General features: G+C 49.6%; 2 protein-coding genes across 3 annotated transcripts in view; both read right to left on the bottom strand.

Moving 5' to 3' along the window:
• The window catches only part of STK40 (serine/threonine kinase 40), a 31,531-nt gene extending 17,771 nt beyond the window's left edge, over window positions 1-13,760 (bottom strand). For both annotated transcript variants that reach the window (XM_044419459.1, XM_044419458.1), the window contains exons 1-2: window positions 13,742-13,760; window positions 2,413-2,526 (exon numbers count right to left, since the gene is read on the bottom strand). In XM_044419459.1, coding sequence (XP_044275394.1) covers window positions 2,413-2,526; window positions 13,742-13,745 — 118 coding nt within the window. In that variant the 5' untranslated portion in view covers window positions 13,746-13,760. The remainder of the gene's footprint in view (window positions 1-2,412; window positions 2,527-13,741) is intronic.
• A 4,106-nt stretch (window positions 13,761-17,866) lies between these two features.
• Window positions 17,867-18,866, bottom strand: LSM10 (LSM10, U7 small nuclear RNA associated). The gene has a single exon (XM_044419465.1). The coding sequence runs from the start codon at window positions 18,621-18,623 to the stop codon at window positions 18,252-18,254; it is 372 nt and encodes a 123-aa protein (XP_044275400.1). The 5' UTR covers window positions 18,624-18,866; the 3' UTR covers window positions 17,867-18,251.
• Between the last annotated feature and the right edge of the window lie 265 nt (window positions 18,867-19,131).

A 19,131-nucleotide genomic window follows, 5' to 3' on the forward strand; every position in this document is an offset into this window, starting at 1 on the left:
CCGGGCTCCAAGATCACTGCAGATGGGGACTGCAGCCAAGAAATTAAAAGATGCTTGCTCTTGAGGAGGAAAGCTATGGCAAATCTAGACTGCATACTAAAAAGCAGAGACATCACCCTGCCAACAAAAGTGCGTATAGTCAAGGCTATGGTTTTCCCAGTTACAATGTATGCCGTGAAAGTTGGACCATAACAAAGGCTGAGCGTCAAAAAACTGAGGCCTTTGAATTGTGGTGCTGGTGGAGACTCCTGCGAGTCCCTTGGACAGCAAGGTGATCAAACCAGTCAGTCCTAGAGGAGATCAACCCTGACTGCTCTTTAGAAGGCCAGATCCTGGAGATGAAACTCAAATACTTTGGCCACCTAATGAGAAGGAAGGACTCCCTGGAGAAGAGCCTAATGCTGGGAAGAATAGATGGCAAAAGAAGGAGGGGACGGCAGAGAATGAGGTGGCTGGATGGAGTCACTGAAGCAGTCGGTGTGAGCTTGAGTGAACTCCGGGGGATGGTGGAGGACGGGAAGGCCTGGAGGAGTGTTGTCCATGGGGTCGTGATGGGTCGGACATGACTTCGCGACTAACAACATATATAAATAGCACACAAGCATGCACACACGCACAACATTTGTATGCGATTCCCCATGCAAGGCATCTCGGAACAGCTCCCAGTCAATACATTAAAACAATCAATAAAATCACATACATTAAAACAATTCAAGCAGTAAAAACAATAAAAGTAGTAAAACGCAACGGTTACATTAATAATAGTTTTTAAAATACCAGTTAAATAAAAAGGTTCTGACTGGGCGCTGAAAAGAGCAAGTTTGGCACCAGGGGAGTGCATTCCTTGAGCTGGACGCCACCGCAGATTAGCCCTGCTCCGAGCAGATTCCCCTTTCACCTCCTTCAGGAAGGGTTCTCTGAGTAGGGTCTCCCTCGCTGATGAGGGCATATATGGAAGGAGGCGTTCCTTCAGGTATCCCGGTTCCAAGCCATTCAGGGCTTTATAGGTCAAAACCAGCACCTTGAATTGGGCCCAGACTTCAACTGGGAGCCAATGTAGCTTGTAGAGGACTGGCGTTATATGAGAATAACGACTGGTCCCCGTCAGCATCATGGCTGCTCTATCCTGTACCAGCTGAAGTATCTGGACCGTTTTCAGGGGCAGCCCCATGTAGAGTGTGTTACGATAATCCAACCTGGAGGTTACAAGAGCATGAATCACCGTTGCTAGGCAGTCTTTGTCCAAGTAAGGACGCAGCTGATGGAGCAGCCAAAGCTGAAGGAAAGTGCTCCTCGCCACTGCTGCCACCTGGATTTCCAGTGACAGCTCCAGGTCAAGGAGTACTCCCAAGCTGCGGACCCTGTTCTTTAGATGGAGTGCTACCCCATCCAGAACAGGGTCAAAATCACTTACCTGGAACCTCGATCCGCCCACCAACAGGACTTCCATCTTATCTGGATTGAGGCTCAGTTTATTGGCCCTCATCCAGCCCATTACCTCGGCCAGGCACCGGTTCAGTACAGCCACTGCCTCACCTGGAGTAGATGTAAACGAGAGGTAGTGCTGGGTGTCATCAGCATACTGGTGACTCCGCAGCCCAAACCTCCTGATGACCTCCCCCAGCGGTTTCATGTAGACGTTAAAGAGCAAGGGGGACAAAATAGAGCCCTCTGGAACCCCATGGCCAAACCTGCCATGGTGCAGAGCTATAGTCCCCCAGCAACACCTTCTGGAATCGGCCAGCAAGGTAGGAGCGGAACCACTGCCAAGCAGTGCCCCCAACTCCTAGCCCAGCCAGCCTATCCAGAAGGATACCATGGTCGATGGTATCGAAAGCCGCTGAGGGTCCAGGAGAACCAACAGGGACGCACTCCCCCTGTCCCTCTCCCTGCACAGGTCATCATACAGGGCGACCAAGGCAGATTCAGTACCGTAACCGGGTCTGAAGCCGGACTGAAATGGGTCCAGATAGTCAGTCTCATCCAAGAGTGCTTGGAGTTGTCCCGCCACCACTCGCTTTAACACCTTGCCCAGGAATGGGATATTGGCCACCTGTCTAAAGTTGGCAGCCACCTCTGGGTCCAGAGATGCCTTCTTCAGGACAGGCCGAATCACTGCCTCCTTCAAGGGAGCAGGGACCCAGCCCTCCCTCAGCGAGGCGTTCATAACCTCCCAGACTCAGGGAGGTTTATGCCTTCTGGGGGAAAAAAGTTTTGAACCTGGAGAGGATTCAGAAGTCAGAGTACTGGCTGAATATGGCTTTGAATTTCCAAGCATGGGAAGGGGTGCAGTGCAGAATTCAGTGCCCTGCAGAAGCAGAACTGATTTCATAGACTAAGTCACGCCCTTGTGATTAATTTGCATCCATGACAGAAGCTCCAGGCAAAGCACAGAATGCCCCTCCTGCTTACCAAGGATGAAGGGCCCGGCCCGCTTGGTGGTATTGCTGGAAATGCCTGGACAAAGCGCCTTGGCAGATGTTTCCCCACCTCCTCTGTCAGATGCTCGCCGCTTCATTCTGAGCTCTGGAAAGCAAGAGCAGACATTTTCAGTGAAGCTCAACAGGCACTCTGTGATGCTCTGATGCCTTTCCCACAACAACGCCTCCACACTTTCATTTCCGTGAGCAATGCTGAACGGTTGTTATACACAGTTGTGGCTCACTGAAGGCTGCAGACAGCCACGAAGCGCCAAGTCAGTTGTCAAATAAAGCTTCTTTAATGTGTGGATCACAGAACATCCAACAAAGAGGCTGTGCTGTGTCTTGCTGTGCAGACTGTGGGAAGGATCCATTTCTGAACTGCTCCTACTCCCAAAGACTGTGCTCATGCTCACAAGGCAAAACGTGAACTCCAGCCCTTCAAATCTTGTTGCACTCACTGCAACTGTCAGTAGCCCAGCAGAAGAGTGCCCACCCTCTCGTCTGTCGCCTCCGCTTCCCCTCTCCGCTCCCTTCCATCATAACAGCCCCTCAGGGAAACTGGAAAGACGACCTGTCACTGTGGGGCAGTTGATGTAGCTCAAGGGCTGCTCTGGGGACACTGATGCACACGGGCACAGCCTCGGTTGCGGACCCAGCCTTGGACACAAGAACTCGCACCCCCCACCCCAAGAGGTGGAAAGTTTTCCTTTGTGCACTTTCTCCCAGGGACTGCAGAAAGGGAGAGCATGCCAGGCCCCATTTTCTAGTCATACAGGCACTTGCCAAGCACTCCTAGCCACACGAGGCACCCAAGGCACGCTCCTGCATCCGCGCTTTTCCACGCTTCTGTCTGGAGTCCCAGACAGAAGCCTCGGGGTGCCCTTGTGCAAGCAGTCTAGGAACACATGTGCAACAACTTCATTTACAACTGCAGTCACAGTCTGCAAGGGATGATTGCAGATGGAATCAGAGTGCTCATAAATGCATTTTTCTATTGCTTGTGGAAACAGACCGACTCCCCAGGTAGAGAAAAGCAAAGTGCGTACAAGCCCTTCCTGGCATACAGGTCAAGTGAAACGGGAAAGGAATGCTGGGATGGAAAATGACCTAGCATCCAGGTGCGTGCAATTTACACATTTGGTGTTTTTTCTGCCCTTGAGCAAGGGGTTCCCAGAACCAAAACTCCAGGCCTGACTATGAGCCTGTGGGGACTGCAAAATGAAGCACTAGCCCATCTTTTGGCAATACCAACCCTACTGCAGCTTTTGGACCCAGGAAGGACAGTTGAATCGAGACCACTCTCAACAAAATTTCAGGCATCACAGCAGGCTAAAGTGCAAGGCCCATTAGAAACAGCCTTAGGGAACTGAAGGGTCTCTCCAGAAGAGGAAGTCTGCACAGGCACTCTGAATCTATTCAGGCTGCTGGCACTCCTGGACAGCACCCCAAGCAGAACGTGACATGGGGAAATACAAGAGCAGTTCTCATGCTGCTGCAGTTGATGGGCGTGCGGAGCAGATGAATCCCTTCTCCCGAGAGACACCTGGCAGGAACCAGCTGTCATCAAACTCCGAATATCAGCTGCAGCAGCACAGTGGAACCAAGGAAGGGCTTTAGAGCTGAACAAGGAGATAGAGACACCTGGAGAGGAACCCTGCCAGTCTCCCGCCCGGTCTGCTAGTTCACTGAGAAGAACGTCTGGGCTCATGACAGACAAAAAGATCTCCACCGAGTCCCACATTTGTGCATTTGCTCTGCTGAAGCTATTCACATCGGACCCAAAGACTGAAGGCCTACTTATGACTGCACCACACAAGCACCAAACTGATTCCAGGTCACTCGGGAAACGTTCAGCCAAAAGCCACAGCACTGAGTCGAGGACACTCCATGAGGGAAGGTGTGCCTGGGGAAGGCGTGGAAGTCTAAGGACAGCAGCTGCTATTAGCTGGGACCTGAGCTGCTGCACCCTCTGAAGCAGCTCACCAGTTCCCACAGGAAGCCATGCAGAAGTGCCAGTGCGTGGAGTGAGCTAAGCACTGGTGTGGGACTCGTTCCACTCCAGCCGTCATGCTCTCTGGGTGACGGCACCAGCCACTGACACACAGCCAAATCGAACCCTGAGCTGCTGTGAGGGCAAAATGGGGCGATGCACTACAACTCTTTGTACTAAAGGCTGATGTAACAAATAATGAATAGGGGGAACAAATATTACAGGACAATATTTAATGGGCTCTTTTAAAATAAGCTTCTGATGTTCTGCTTTGTCTTTTACTTGGGACTGTGACTATAAAAAGACTGAACTGAATAACTAGTCAGACTGCAGAATGCAATTTTTCTAGGCATTAAATCTGGATATTTTGGCCATGCTTCTTCCAAGCAAGAAACTGTGAAAGGGCACAAAGGACAACACGCTCGGGCCCTTTGCTCCGGTCTTTAAAGTCCAAATGTAAGCATCTGTTTGGTTACACTCTGCATGGTCCCAGGGTGGGTTTGATTTAAATGAAATAAATTTAGATCACTAGTCAGTAAGACTAGATTTAAATCATGGTTTTCAACATAATTTGCAAGCATACCTACTTTACCTGTAGGTAGAGGAACTTCATCCACATATTCCTAATTTGGGTCTCTTTATGGCCTGCTGTCATTATAGGTTTTCTTCCCCAGAAAAAGAATAATATGAAAAACCTCAGGCTACACACAACAAGATCCAAAGACTGGTGGAGCATTCTGCTCAAAAGGTTTCACTTTCATTTTTACTACCTGCCCCTCCCTCCTCCTACTTAGCTTCTTGTGCAGATCTATTCCACTCCCAACAACCTCCTTCTATTCATTGAATTTTTCAAAACTTAGCACTTATGAGGTAAGAGTTGATTCTGTGTATATAGATTTGAAAAGGAACAATGGGATTAAGGTCATTTTGTCAACTCTGTTATGTTCATTTATTACATTTTTGCTGTGAATAAGAGGTATGCGATCCCTGCATATACAAATCCAGTTTCGAGAACTGCGAAACCAAGCATATATCTAGATAATATCTTCTAGATAGAAAAACTGCCAAATAATCTTACAGAAATGTCTGGAAGAGCATGCCATTGTGAATGGATCAATGGAATTCATTTACCAAAAAAATTTAAACATCACATGACTATACAAACCTTATGTGACATAATTAAAAGCTAATCCTTCTTTCATGACCTCTGGACTATAACATCTTAAACGGAAAACTATCTTTAGATAGGTTTTTCCTCAAAAGCATTTTATTTAAAAAATCTGGTTTAAATTTTAAAAATCCAAATTTTTTAAAAAGTCATTAATTTTTATCCACCCTACATGGTCCACAGAGAGAAGGCTGCAAAGCAAAACTCCTGTTTCTGAATTAGATATGGTGATTTGCCACCACCTCTTGGCTCCCTGTTTGCAGAATCCGAAGCATCCCCTTTGGAAATGCAATTGTTGTGCAAGGTTTGTGCAACAAAACACCATTTCAAAGAACATGAAAGCCGAGCTATCTACAAAGGCATCTGTGTGCTGGCTGCCAACATTCTTGGGATGGTGGTGGTGGTGAAGGAAAGACACAAGACACCATTTAAAACACTGTATTCAATAAGGAATTCGGACTCCAGAAACCTTGGTTAAAGGCTCACTATCTGTAAAAAGTGTGTATAATAACCGTGCTTCGTAATGAAGAGGCAAGGACACATATAACAGCAGCTACCAGAAATGCTGACAAGTTGTAGAAGCAAACCCAGAATGGAGCGTTTCTTATTCCAAGCTGAGTGACAGATAAATCTGCCAAAGGCGACAACAACGCTGTCTATTACAGGAGAGGAAGGAACAGACGTGGAACCCAGGCAGGGACCACTATGGGGACTGTAGCAGACAAAACAAAATGGAGCCACGAGCTGGTCTGGATACAGCCTCATGCAGGAGCCCTCAAACCTTTTGAACAGGGGGCAGTCAAAAGGTGCGGGCTGCCAGGGCGGTGCGGGCAGGCGGTGCAGGCCGGGGGGGGGGGGCACGTGCGGCAAGGCAGGGGCGTGCGTGTGCAGAGATTGTTTTCTCCAAGTGAGGCCAAATGATCTCCTTGTGAGCAAGCCAGCATCTCGCCACATGAGCATGCAAGCGCGCACGTGGTAAGCTATGGCGGGCTGGATAAATGGGCGTGGTGGGCGTAGTTTGAGGACCCACGGTCTCAAGTGATCCTTCCAGTACTCCAGTACTCATATCATTCCAAGATATGAAAGGAAGGCAGGACCAGCCAGATTTTGTCCCTTGATTCAAATAGATCAGATGAGGCTGAACCGCGTGCAGAGCGGCAAATGGGCTGGTGGCACAAAAATACCACTTACATTAGTACAGCTGATAAAGTACCTCCCAGACACTGGATTTATTGAACAACTTTTTATTAGCATTGATATTAAAAAGCGCCACAACTTCTCACAACACAAGTTGTGGTACTTTCTAAACATAATAATACAGGAAATGTGAATGCAGGACTGACTCAAATAATCCAAAAGGGTCTCAAATGCACTCTAGCAAAAGTCTGAAGTGGCTCCCCCACCATCCAGAGTAGGGAGAGTGGGATCATCTGCAGGTGACTTCTCACGAGATGGACCCTGGGACATTTCAGGGTACTGGGGAAACTACTGCTGCTGAGAGCTGCCAGCCAGAGCAGGGGAAGGCTCTTTCGCCTCTGAAACACGTATTTACAGCCACATTGGTTTTTACAGTGATGACAGCTATGGCTGGCTCGCCCAGGGAGCCGAAGTGTCCAAGTGCCGAGAATTCTGTTAGAGTTCCTAGTCAGACACAGAACTGCAGTTCACAAAGTACAGTGGTACCTCGGCTCACGAACGCCTTGGTTCACGAACAAATCGGGTCACAAACAAAAATTTCATTAAAATTTTGACTTGGGTCGCGAACTGCGCATTCGGTGGTGACCAAGATCGTGGCCATCTCCCCCCTGCGCGATCACAGGCACACTCCTGCAGGAAGGACAAGCGCAATCCCGGCCTTCCCCCCACCCCCGCTGTTTGCACCTGTCTCTTCTTCCCCCAGTACACCTGCAATCGTGCCCGTCTCTTCCCCCCACCCCACAGCGTGCCGGGATGACGGGCACCTGCAGGGATGACAGGCACGATCTCGGTTGTGCTGGGGGGGCGGGGAGATGGCTGCGCTTGTGCTCGGGGTGTTGGCGGGAGATGGCTGCGATCTCTGTTGTTGTCACTTCGCTTCACATTTTTCTGATTTAAAAAAATGGTTACAGAACAGATTAACCTTATTTACATTGAACCTTATGGGGAAATTTAACTTGGCTCATGAACAATTTGAGTCCTGGAATGGATTAAGTTCTTTTTATTTTTTTTAATAAAGATTTTTATTAAGATTTTAAACTAAAAACCATCAATCATCAAATACATTGGATGTACTGGGTCAGCCCCCTACAACATATCTTTTTAACATTCTATAATCATATTCAAATTGATTTATAAAAATTTAAAGACATCTTTAAATCTAAGCCAAGTCCCGTTTCTCCAGCCAATCATAAAAAAGGTCCCAAGTTTGATAGAAGTCAGTATCTACTTTCTCCTTCAGTAATAGTCAATCTGTCCATTTCTGCACAGTCCAGAATCTTTAAAATCAGTTCCTCAGTGAGTAGTTCCTCACTCTTTCAGTATTGAGCAAGCACAATCCTCGCCGCTGTGATTAAATGTTGGAACATTAAGTTTGTGAGCCAAGGTACCACTGTAGCAGAATGGGAAGAACAGACTTGCATGCTGGTTCGAAAGCAGATATGCCCTGATGGATGGGGTCAGTTAAAAGAACTCAAACTCAAAAAGAACTCAAACAGGCATCACTTCCAGTCTTTTAATGCATGAGCCACACGGCAACAACAATTCTGCTGCAGGAAGCTGTAGGTTTTATGTGCTGTTCTGCTACAGAATCAATGGCCCAAACAAGGAGAGGGGCAGTATTTCACAAGGAGCTCAAATAATGAGGACAGAGCTGTTACACGAAGCAGCTCTTACTGCAGCAAGTGTTCGAATGGAGTTCCGAACTCTCATTGTCCCTGTCTATCAGGTTCTTCTCATTCCATGGAAATGATGAACAGTTCTGAAATAGGACTGTATGGGAGACCATCCCTCAGTCAAAATCTCAAGAATATTAATCTTGGAAAAGACACTGACATGTTGTACTGATGTATTCTATAAGGACTCACACCCAAGGATGAAGTTATTCTCCAGAAGCAACCTGGGGTGGAAAATTGTCACATGACTATATCCCCTTTTTTAGAAGAGAACTTTTTAATAAAAGTAATTGGTAACTTAATGAATGAACCCAATACAAGTCAAATTGGGCAATTGGAATGGATACAATACTAGTCTAAACTAAAGTGTTAGCACTGAAAAATCCTCTCTGAGCTTGATGGGACCTATATCTGAGTAAAAAAGAGTAGGATTGTACTGTTCAAATCCAAATAATCTAAGATTGAATTGAAGGGTTTTAGGGTGTTTGTGAGAGTTTCTTTTAAAACAACTCTTCTTTAAAGCTCTGAATTACTTTGACTACACCAGCATCCCATCCTCACGAGTATATTTCACTGATTACTCTCCCTTTACATGCACTATTTTTACCATCCACTTTTGGCTACTGAAAACCTTTTGTGATATTCATACAACATGTAAAATTAGTGTGACAGTTTCCATTCTGGTCACTAAATGTAAGCCATGAAGCAGGTCTCTATAGATTCAGGGCAGCAGAAAATGTACCAAGTCAACATTTCCAGAAGACTTACATTACTCCTTGCAGGATGGTATGTAAGCAAGCCCCAGATGAGTGCAAAAGGCCCGTTTTCCTATGAACATCCCTAGCCCTGGAGACTGTTCTCTGGACAAGCTTATTTTAGAGCTGCTCACCAGTATGCAAGCTATGTGGGCTTGGCAAGTTTAACTTGGAGCAAGCCACAAGGTTTACCTCTCTGATCAAATGTGGGTAAGGCGACCAGGGTGAGGGGAGGAAGGCTCATCACTCCAAAACAGCAAGCCCGTCTACTCATGCCACCCAACAGCTGCACTCTTTCAGTACCTCGAAACCAAATGGACACTTCCCCCACCACAACTTGCAGCAGCAAGAATAGCTTTCTGGAAGTTCTCAACATTTGGCCTCCATGACCTGTTTCAAAGAAAGCACTCCCTTTTTAGTTCTCAGCTACATTCAAAGCCATCCTTGTGCACCATGGAGGCCAAAGAGTGGGTTTTTGTGCCACTCAAGTTTAAGCTCCCAAAAACTGCAGCTTGTTTCAAGTGATCTCTCAGCTTCACATTCTGATTTTGCAGTGCTTGCTCACCTGATGCTCAATATATTTCTGGACACACATAAGAGCCATTGCCATGCACATGTAAAAACCTAGATGGAATTGGACAAGCCTCAAATGTATGAACATACCGGGAGAAATTTCAAAGACAAAGAAATCATAAGCAAAATGAGATGTCTGCTGACCCAACCATTAGCAGAAAAAGAGATGACGCACAGGCAGTCACAGACCAGTTCACATGGATCAACTGTCTCAAAATGTCAGTAGAGGTAGCATGTCTAGGAAAACTGATCAATGACACCAGGGATTTGGGAAGCTGGGGGAATCTAGAAAAATGCCCTGAAGGTGCATCTGTGTCTCCAAAAATAAGCAAGTCAGGATCTGACTAGCACATTCAGATACGCTTGCACTGGCACCGCGGGGATTCCTGGAGAACAGGCAGCTCGTGGGTGCCCCCAGAGTGTTTGGCTGCCGTCAAATGCAGGGTGTGCTACCATGGGTCAATCGCAGCCTCTGCCCCGACTCTCATGAGGGCCTCAGGAGGTTCTGCACGGCAGCTTTATCAGTACCACAGATACTCTGCACTTCTTTTGCTGCACTTTGCACATGGCATGCTTGCCATCCTCACATGGGAGAAGCCATTATTCAGTGACAGAACTTCGCTTGCATAAGTCCCTGCTTGGCATCCTAGCGTCACCAGCTGAAGGACTGGCAAGGTCCAGGACCCTGGAGAGCGCTTGGGCTCCAGCGAGCGTGGGATAATACATTAGGTGGGCCTGTATTCCGACTCAGCAAAAGGCTGCACCATCTATTCAAGCAAATCAGAAGTCAAACAGCCACTGCCATAAATAATCTGCTTGATGCCGATAAAAAATGTGGAAGCCTTCGATAAATATGCTAATATATGTTCATAACTATATATATATATATATATATATATATATATATATATCTAGATGCATATATAGTTCTGCATATATACACTCCTCTAGGAGAGCTAAAGCCATTAAAAAAGAAATGCTGGAATCCCCAGAATTCCGCTGTCCTTCACCCTGATGTCCTTGAGAAGCACACTGGCTCAAGTTGTATGTTGCCCAGCACAGAACCAAGATATAACCATACACAAATCACTGGCCTGGCCTTCATTTTCTCACTCACTCACGCACAGGAAGACATAGGAGGCCACATTCATTACCTCTGAGAGCTATGATTTTAGCACTCTGGTTTCACAATCACCTGCTCCATACCTCACTAAACCTACAGTAATTAAAGACCTCAAGCACAAACTCTGCATGCTAGGTGTTTATTATGCTCATAAATCAGTTCCTTTCTCACCCAGCTTCCTATCAGAATTTCAGAGGTTTTCTAACTGGCACAGACATAGAATTAAAAATTAAAATGCCAAGGTTTAAAAGATACAAAGATTCTGCATCAGGTGAGCAGAATGTCAGTGAGCTCCACAGTTCCCATCCTGAGTAAAGACCACCATCTCATTCTCTCACATGGCTATCACCTACAAGAAAGACTGCAAAGATGGATACTGAAATCCCCAATCTTGCTCTGAATCAGGAGTGGCGGCAGCTCTCCTTACAATCTTGGACTGTTTAAGTTGCAGTTTTACAAACCCAACAAAGGACCTCTTGCTAAAGAAATGAGCACAAAAGAAGGTTCAGGTTTTCAAGGGAAGAACTTGGACCACACAAGAAGAGGTCCTAGCTCTGGAATGGTAAAAGTTTTAATCTTGGTGAGCTTGGCGAGGCCCCTTCTCATTGGGCAACGAGGAATGTTCTCCTGATGGAGCTTTTGCTGAACAGGTTAACAACTTGTTTCTATAGAGTGTTAGGTGAAATCAGTGAACTTAGACACACCTCATTGCACAAGATCAGGCTCTAAATAGCCCAACAAGCACTCTTAAGCAGGCACTGTTTCCATTTGTTCAGAAAACAACTCTCTTTTACTAAGTCTGTTTTCTCTCTAGGGCTGTGTTACAGTTCAAACCTTTCCCCTTTCTCTTCCCATAATCAAATATGGAAAACCACAACAGAACAGCCCTCATGCTTAGCAACCTTTCCTTTATTCACCTAACCCAGGGGTCAGCAACCCGCGGCTCCGGAGCTGCACGTGGCTCTTGAACCCCCCTGCTGCGGCTCCGTCGCTCAAAATGCACGCCGGCACAGCCGCTGATCTGCTCACTCGAAGCTCCACTCAGGAACCCTAGTTAAGTAAGTCAGCTAGTTAAGTAAATCACTACATTTCTCTGCTAAACAAGCTTCCTGCAGGCTCTCATGCTGCTGAAAAGATCCTTTTTGTCCCAATGTAATCTCCTTCATCTGAATGTTAAAAGCTGCACTTGGGACCTGTCACAATTCACAGCACTTGACTGTTTATCTGCTAATCAGTCACTAAACACACCTATATCTCCGGCACAGCCTCCGACCCTGCCGATTTACTGAGCTCCCCCCCCCGCCCCATCCAACCATGGATAAATCGAAGAAAAGTTTCTGAAGAAAACCAAACGTTTAATGGTACGTGGGTAGATTCATTTGCTTTTACTGCTGACGAACTTATGGGGGTTGCTGTTTAATGCATGCAGCCCTTTAGCACTGACTCTGACTCTTCAGGAGGCTGTTCTCCTATTCAAAATATCTAAAAGGAGTCCTACTAGTTTATAATGTAAGATTAAAAATAACAGTTTTTAGTGACCGAACAAGAGCTGCAGCTAAATCATAACGAAGATATACATAGCATTAAGGTAAAAAAACGATATACGCAGTGTTATCTTCATTTTAGATTTCAAAAGGGTTTAGCGGCTCCCGGTGTTTTCTTTTGTGTGGGAAACAGGTCCAAATGGCTCTTTGAGTGTTAAAGGTTGCCGACCCCTGACCTAACCAATCCCAAGAAAGCAGCCCGGTAGAAGCCAGGTGGAAGTTTCCCAATCAGGAAGGAACGGTAGAGAGGATGATGATATGCTTAGAACACTCTAAGCTGCGTTAAGCATCAGCCCTAACACGGGCAGGCACAGCCCAACAAAAAGCGGGGAATCTGAGGCATGCACCAGAAACAAAGCAAGTGCACTGGGGAGAGGGGAGAAGAGAGAGAGGACCAACCAACCCACAGAGGGAAGATGTATCCCTCAAGAGGAAGGTGAGAAAGGAAGGGAGTTTGAATGCCACCCTTGCACTGAAGGGGCAGAGCGCGAATGCACCCCCATTAGGAGCAGGAAGTTAAGAGGATATGTGAGAAGGGCCTCCTCCCCGGCAAGTTTCATCTGAAAGCAGTTTGGGTGTAAAAGAGGAACATGGGAAACAAGTGACCACAAGCACCCCCAGCGCTTTCTGAGGTGGAAACGGAAGCAATCCATCTTGTTACCCAACCTGACATCAGCCTGACACTTAACCTGACATCACCAGACAGAAAACGTTCCCATGGGCAAGTCCATGACGAGGTAAGGGAGAGAGAAACCCCCGCCATCCCTGAAAGGGCAGCGAGGGTGGGGAACCGGCTTTCCTCTGCGGAGGAGGGCCACAAGCTGCGGACCTTGGCAAGCGGGCTCCGGGGTTCAGGGGTCTCTGCCCTTCCGCAACAGCCCAACGACTGCCCTGGCCGCCTCAACCGCGGACTTCTCGGGGCGGGGACCTGCGCGCAAAGGGGGCCACGGGAGAGGAGGGATCGGCGTCTCCGGACGCCCCGGGACCAGGCCTAGCGTCCCGGCTGCGATCCTCGGAGCCTCCGCGGAAGCAAACCCCGCGGGTTCCCGGAGTTCGCCCGAGCATGTGCCCGACGCAAGCACGGCGGGGGGGGGGTGAGGAAGGGCCCGGCGAGCCAGGGACAAGCGCGACCCGCAACCGTCGAGAGCGAGGCTCGGGTTTTCTGCGCTGCGGCCAAGCCCTCGCCGGGACGCGGCACTCCGAGCGCCCCCGGTATGTCCCTTCGCGGCCCCGCCCTCCCTCCCTCCCTCCCTCCCTCCCTCCCTCCACGGCCCTCGGCGGCCGCCGCTGCTCACCCATCGCCGCCTCCGGCCCCGGCCCCGGCCCCGCCGGCCGCCTCGCCTCTCCCCACCAGCTCGGCGCCCGACTCCGCCGCCTACCGACGGACGTGACGCGGCACCACGGAAGCCGCGCGGGATTGGCCGCGGCGAGGAGGCGGAGGGCGGGGCCCGGAAGCGGCGCGCGCGAGGCCCGCCCCGCCCCGCCCCTGCCGTCGCACGTGAGCCCGCTCGGGGCGGCGCCTCAGGGGCGCGCCGCGCTTCCGGCCGCCGGCCGCGCTTCCCGTCCCGCTGCCCCGGCGCTCCGGAGCCGGGCCTGGGCCGAGCGGGGCCCCGAGAGGCGGGGTCCGGAAGCTGCTGGAGCAGCAGCGGGGAGGGCGGCGCGGCGCCCGGGCCTCCGCGGCCCTCTCCGGCGAGCGGCCGGGCAGGGCCGGGGGCGAGGAAAGCCCGTCGCACGGCGGTGAGTTCCGCGCGAGGGCCGGAGCCCAGCTTTGCCGGGCCGAGGAACGGGGACGCCACGGGGTGGCCGCCTGTAGCCGAGAGCAGCGCCGGGGGCGGCAGACTGGGCTTCGTGCGCCAGGCGGACCTCCCTGCGGGTGGCTGTCGGATAACGGCGAGGCGCAGGGTCAAGTTAGCCCGTTCTAGCAGCTTGGGCAGGGAAAAACGGTACGGTGCAGATAAGGATACTAAATAAAGGTAAATTCTGGAGCTGAATTCCCCTCCAGTGAGGGGAGTGAGGGCACTTTGCAAACTTGTACCTGCTCCATTGGGGTGGAGAAGGAAACCTGTTAATGCTTGCTGTCGTGAAGGTTAGTCGTGTGTGCACCATGTCTCTGTGGCAGAGGAGATCCTCACAAGACAGCAGCCGGTTTGGCTGGCCACCTGCGGAAGTAAAGCCAAGCTGGTATGGAGAGTGCTGTCTGCTGTGTGCTCAGTGGCAGCTGATACCTGTGACTTGTCAACCCAAGACATTTCAGTCCAGTTCCCCTCCTGTGCCAGGGATGCCCTGCACATGTGCTAGGCAAGCCTGCTGGCTCAGCAAGAAGAGCCGCTTACAGTGCCTGGTGCAAGGCGGGAACAGTGCTGTGCAGTGCGGTGAGACAGTAGTGGGAGGGGATACCCTCCCCTGGACTGCTTCCCTTTACCACTACATAGAGCAGCTCGCTTTGCTACAACAACCCTGCTTGTTTCTCTTAAGGCCCAAGAGATTTCTTCCAAGGCAGTGCAAAGCAGCTCTACAGTCCTTAAGTTCTACAGCAGCTCACCAGAACTGGAAGGACTAGAGAGATACAGAAAGGGCCACACTCCCCTCTCATATGTTGTCCTCCTCAGCAAGGATGTCCACAGCTTAATGACCTTTTTCCAATATAGAGCTCTCATTAGAATCATGTTACTGACGATTTACAGTAAGTTCCTTGCGCATGAGTTGCACCACTTGTACCTGGGATTGCATTTCCTCCCTGCCAATAAAAAGCTACTTTGCAGCCTGTCCTTACTCTGGTGTAAGACCCATTTCTTTCTACCCAGGAAAGTTTGTCCCAGTTATCCCAAATGGAATTCCCCCCCCCCCACCTCTTCCACTTTCAGTTTAAGAAGGGGGCAGGACACAAAGCCCATCCAGCTTAAACTTCAGAAACAAAGGCAGGACCATCTAGTCAGCCACTTCCCACACCAACCCAACCCACGATATTGCCACAATCAGAGTGCAGCAGGGGCATCACATACAGCTCACTGTAATGGAAATCCCCTGAATAATGCAGGACTTGTACAGTGGATGACTATCAAAATCCCTGTAATATCTAACCTGTTGGACAAGGGTGAACATAAATTCCAGAAAGGCCAGTGCTGAGGCCAGATCAGCACTGTTTCTGGATGGGTGTGCTTGGATCATCTGTGAATCCATCTACAGATCCATCTGTAGCTCCTTGTTTACTTCAACAGTTGACTCATTTAGGGCACTTCACATGCACTGATGTGGCTACAAAAAGGGCAAATGCTATTTTAGGCTGCATTAACAGAAGTACCACATCCAAATCACAAGAAGTACTAGTTCCCCTTTAGGCAACACTGATTGGGCCTCATCTGGAGTACTGTGGCCAGTTCTGGGCACCATGGTGTAAGAAAGATGCAGACGAGCTGGGAAGGGTTCAGAGGAGGGCAGCAAGGATGATCCCAGGGACCTATGAGAAAAGATTGACAAAATCGGACATGTTTAGCTTTGAGAAGACTGAGAGGAGATACGATAGCACTCTTGAGATACCGGAAAGCCTGTCACAAAGAGGAAAGGTCACGTTCTCTTCTCAATCATCCCAGAGTGCAGGCGTAGAATACAAGGCTCAAGTTACAAAAAGCCAGATTCTTGCTGGACATCAGCAAGAATTTCCTGTTAGTAAGCACAACAGGCAGCCAATTACCTAGGGAGACTGTGAGCTCCCTTACACACTAGAGGTATTCAAGATGCAACTGGACAGCCATCTGAGAGGGACAGTTTAGCACAATGCCCCTTCCAGCTCTGCCGTTCTATGATTCCATGACTCATTTTACTCTCACCTACCAAAGCTGCCCTCATGCCCCCCCTTGCGCATGCACCACACACACATGTGCTACACTCCATTTCATGCATCTAATGAAATGGATTCTTGCCCAAAAAAGTAAAGGACACAATAGATACGCTGGTCTTTTGCATTCCCCAAACCCTTTTCCTTAGTACAACAGGAACTAGCACAGTCATCCACATTCCTATCTCCATTTGATGATTTCAGAACCAAAAAACTAAATCGGCAGGCATCTGTGATGCAAGCCATTATTCTCATGACAAAACAGCTTCACAATACACAGCAGCCCCCTTCTTTGGTGAACTGGAAGACCTGTCACAAAGTGGACTGTAGCTGCCAAACACTGCTATGTGCATTGCTGTGCGGTTGTGAGAGGCTAGGCTGGTCCACCACACTTTGCCAGTGCTCCTTTTCCCATCACTTCAAAAAGAAACGTGGAGATGTTTTACACAAATAGCCCCGAAATAAACAGCAGCTAAGTTTGACAAATGCCAAGTCCTTCACTTAGGAAAAAGAACCCAAATGCATCCATACAAGATGGGGAATAGTGGCTCAACAAAACTGAACAAGATTTCAGAGTAATTGTGGATAGTAGGCTAAATATGTGCCAACAAAAGGTCAAATGCTGTTTTGGGATACGTTAATGGAAGTATTACTTCCAAATCACAAGTAGGAATAGTATAGAGGAAGTAGTTCCTGAATATTCTTCGCTAGTTAGCCCTCATCTGGAACACTGTGTCCAGTTCTGGGCACCAAGATTTAAGAAAGATGCAGAAAAATTAGACAGGGTCCAGAGGAGGGCAACAAAAGTGATCCAGGGTTTGGGAACACTGCCCTAGGAAGAGAGAGGGAACTGGGCATGTTCAGCCTTAAGCAGAGAAGACTGGGGGTGGGCATGGTATCACTCTGTAAGTACCTCACAAAGAGGATAGTCAAGATCTCATCTTGCTGCTACGAGAATGTAGGACACGGAATAAATCAATTCAAGTTGCAACAACCCAGATTCAGGCTGGACATCAGGAAAGGCTTCCTCACTGTCAAAACAATATGACAGTGGAACCAGCTGCCTGGAGATGGTGGGCTCTCGCACACTAGAGACATTCAGAAAGATACTGGACAGCCATCTGAGTGGGATGGTGTAATGTGGTGACCTGCAGCAGCAGGGGGTTGGACCCAATGGCCTTCGTGGCCCCTTCCAACTCTGCTATTCTATGATTCTATAAGGGCCCTAGCTCAGTGACAGGATATCATAGTTTGCACTCTCAACAGCCCAGGTGTAATGCTTGCTATCACACTGGAGAAAGAATGTAAGGTAGCAAGATAATCTCTCAACTCAGGTCCTTGGAGAGCAGACAGTGCTGGGCTAACAGACCTCTTTTCTGACCCAGCATAGGACAGCTTCACATACTTGAACTGAATTTTACAGCTAAGCTCTGCACAGAGTAAATTCTTTCACTTCCACTGTAACCTTCAATTAGACGAAAGCAGTTTGCAATTCACCCTTCAAGCTTTGGGTATGGTTATAGGGAAAGTTCATATTCAGCACAGGCAACTGCAGATGTAGGTGGTGAGAAAGGGAGAGTCAGTGTTAATATTTCTAAGAATTTATTTGGGAAAACAAGTGGAACTGCAGGGAGCAGTCACTGAATCAGGACTACAAAAAGGCTGCCTCCTACTTGTAGTTTAGGGCATTATAGCCTCATACATTGCTGCAAAGGGACTCTGCTTCCACTTGTGTTCAGAATACTTGAACTCTTGAATTAGGGAGGTGCAGCCAAGACCATGGGCTTGCGATGGTGGGACACAACTTCGCAACTAACAGCAACAACAAAAACCAAGTCAAGGCATCTAGGAAAACAACTAGGTGTTAGCGAAAGGCCCTTTGGAATGCTGTAAGAGAGGGTGCCCAGTGCAGGAAGGGCAAAAACTGTCCGACTAAGGTGAGCCACTGGGGCCATGCGGCTCTTACGCGGTCACTTGTCCTTCTGCCTAAGGAACTCTTTCCTCCCTTTGTCCCGGCCACCAAAAGTGCGGACTCTGTGGATGAGCTTCAGCTGCTGCTCGATGGTGGCCCTGATGTCCACATCGTCGGGGATATGGATGTAGCGCACGTTCCTTCCTGTCACGAAGAGGTCATCCAGCCTGGAAGCGTGGCCACGCCGGTCGGTGAACGTGGCCTCGGCCAGGCGGACGTTCATGAAGGCGTCGACGTTGGTGATACGGCCCCTGGCCGCGCTCTCGTCGCGCAGCTCCACCGTAGTGACGCGACCGTGCAGGCCCTGCAGCAGGATCACCAGGCTGTTCTCCGCGATGGTCCGTTCCTTGACGGAGTGGCTGACTTCCATGGTGCGGCAGCTGCCCGGCCAGCGCGCAACACCTCGCGCTGACGCCCGCCCGCGACCCCGAGGGTCTGTCCTGGGCCGGCTGAAAAGCCTCTTCGGAGCAACGGGGCAGGGCCCGCGCGAGCGAGCGAGATCTCGGGCTGCCGGCCGGGCTTCGGCGAGCCACGAATAGGCGGCGCTGAGCGTGAGCCGCCGAAGGGCTCGAAAGCCGCGGGACGGCGCAGGACTGCCACTCGCGGAAGACTCGGTGCTTCTGCCGCCCAGCCCGAGGTAGAGGAGCGCATGCGCAGGAGGCTCAGCTCCTCGTTCACCCATTTGACGCGCAGGCAGCCACCTCATTGGCCAGCAGTGGGCCAATGACTACCGAGTACTGAAAGCTGGCTTTCGATTGGCTCTCCTTTCTCGCCGCACGGCCCTCCCGCAGTGCTTCGCGGGATGCAGGGAATCGCTTCCGTCCCGCGCGCGCCAGCTTCTCCGGTGGCCTCCGAGGCGAATGCGGGGAGAGCGGAGC

This window comes from Varanus komodoensis, unplaced genomic scaffold (genome assembly GCF_004798865.1).
Source record: "Varanus komodoensis strain SLA01 unplaced genomic scaffold, ASM479886v1 scaffold103, whole genome shotgun sequence".
Classification (NCBI taxonomy): domain Eukaryota; kingdom Metazoa; phylum Chordata; class Lepidosauria; order Squamata; family Varanidae; genus Varanus; species Varanus komodoensis.

Bases quoted from the DNA above. Each gene is read 5' to 3' on its own strand.
- LSM10 (XM_044419465.1), bottom strand. From the start codon at position 18,623: ATGGAAGTCAGCCACTCCGTCAAGGAACGGACCATCGCGGAGAACAGC.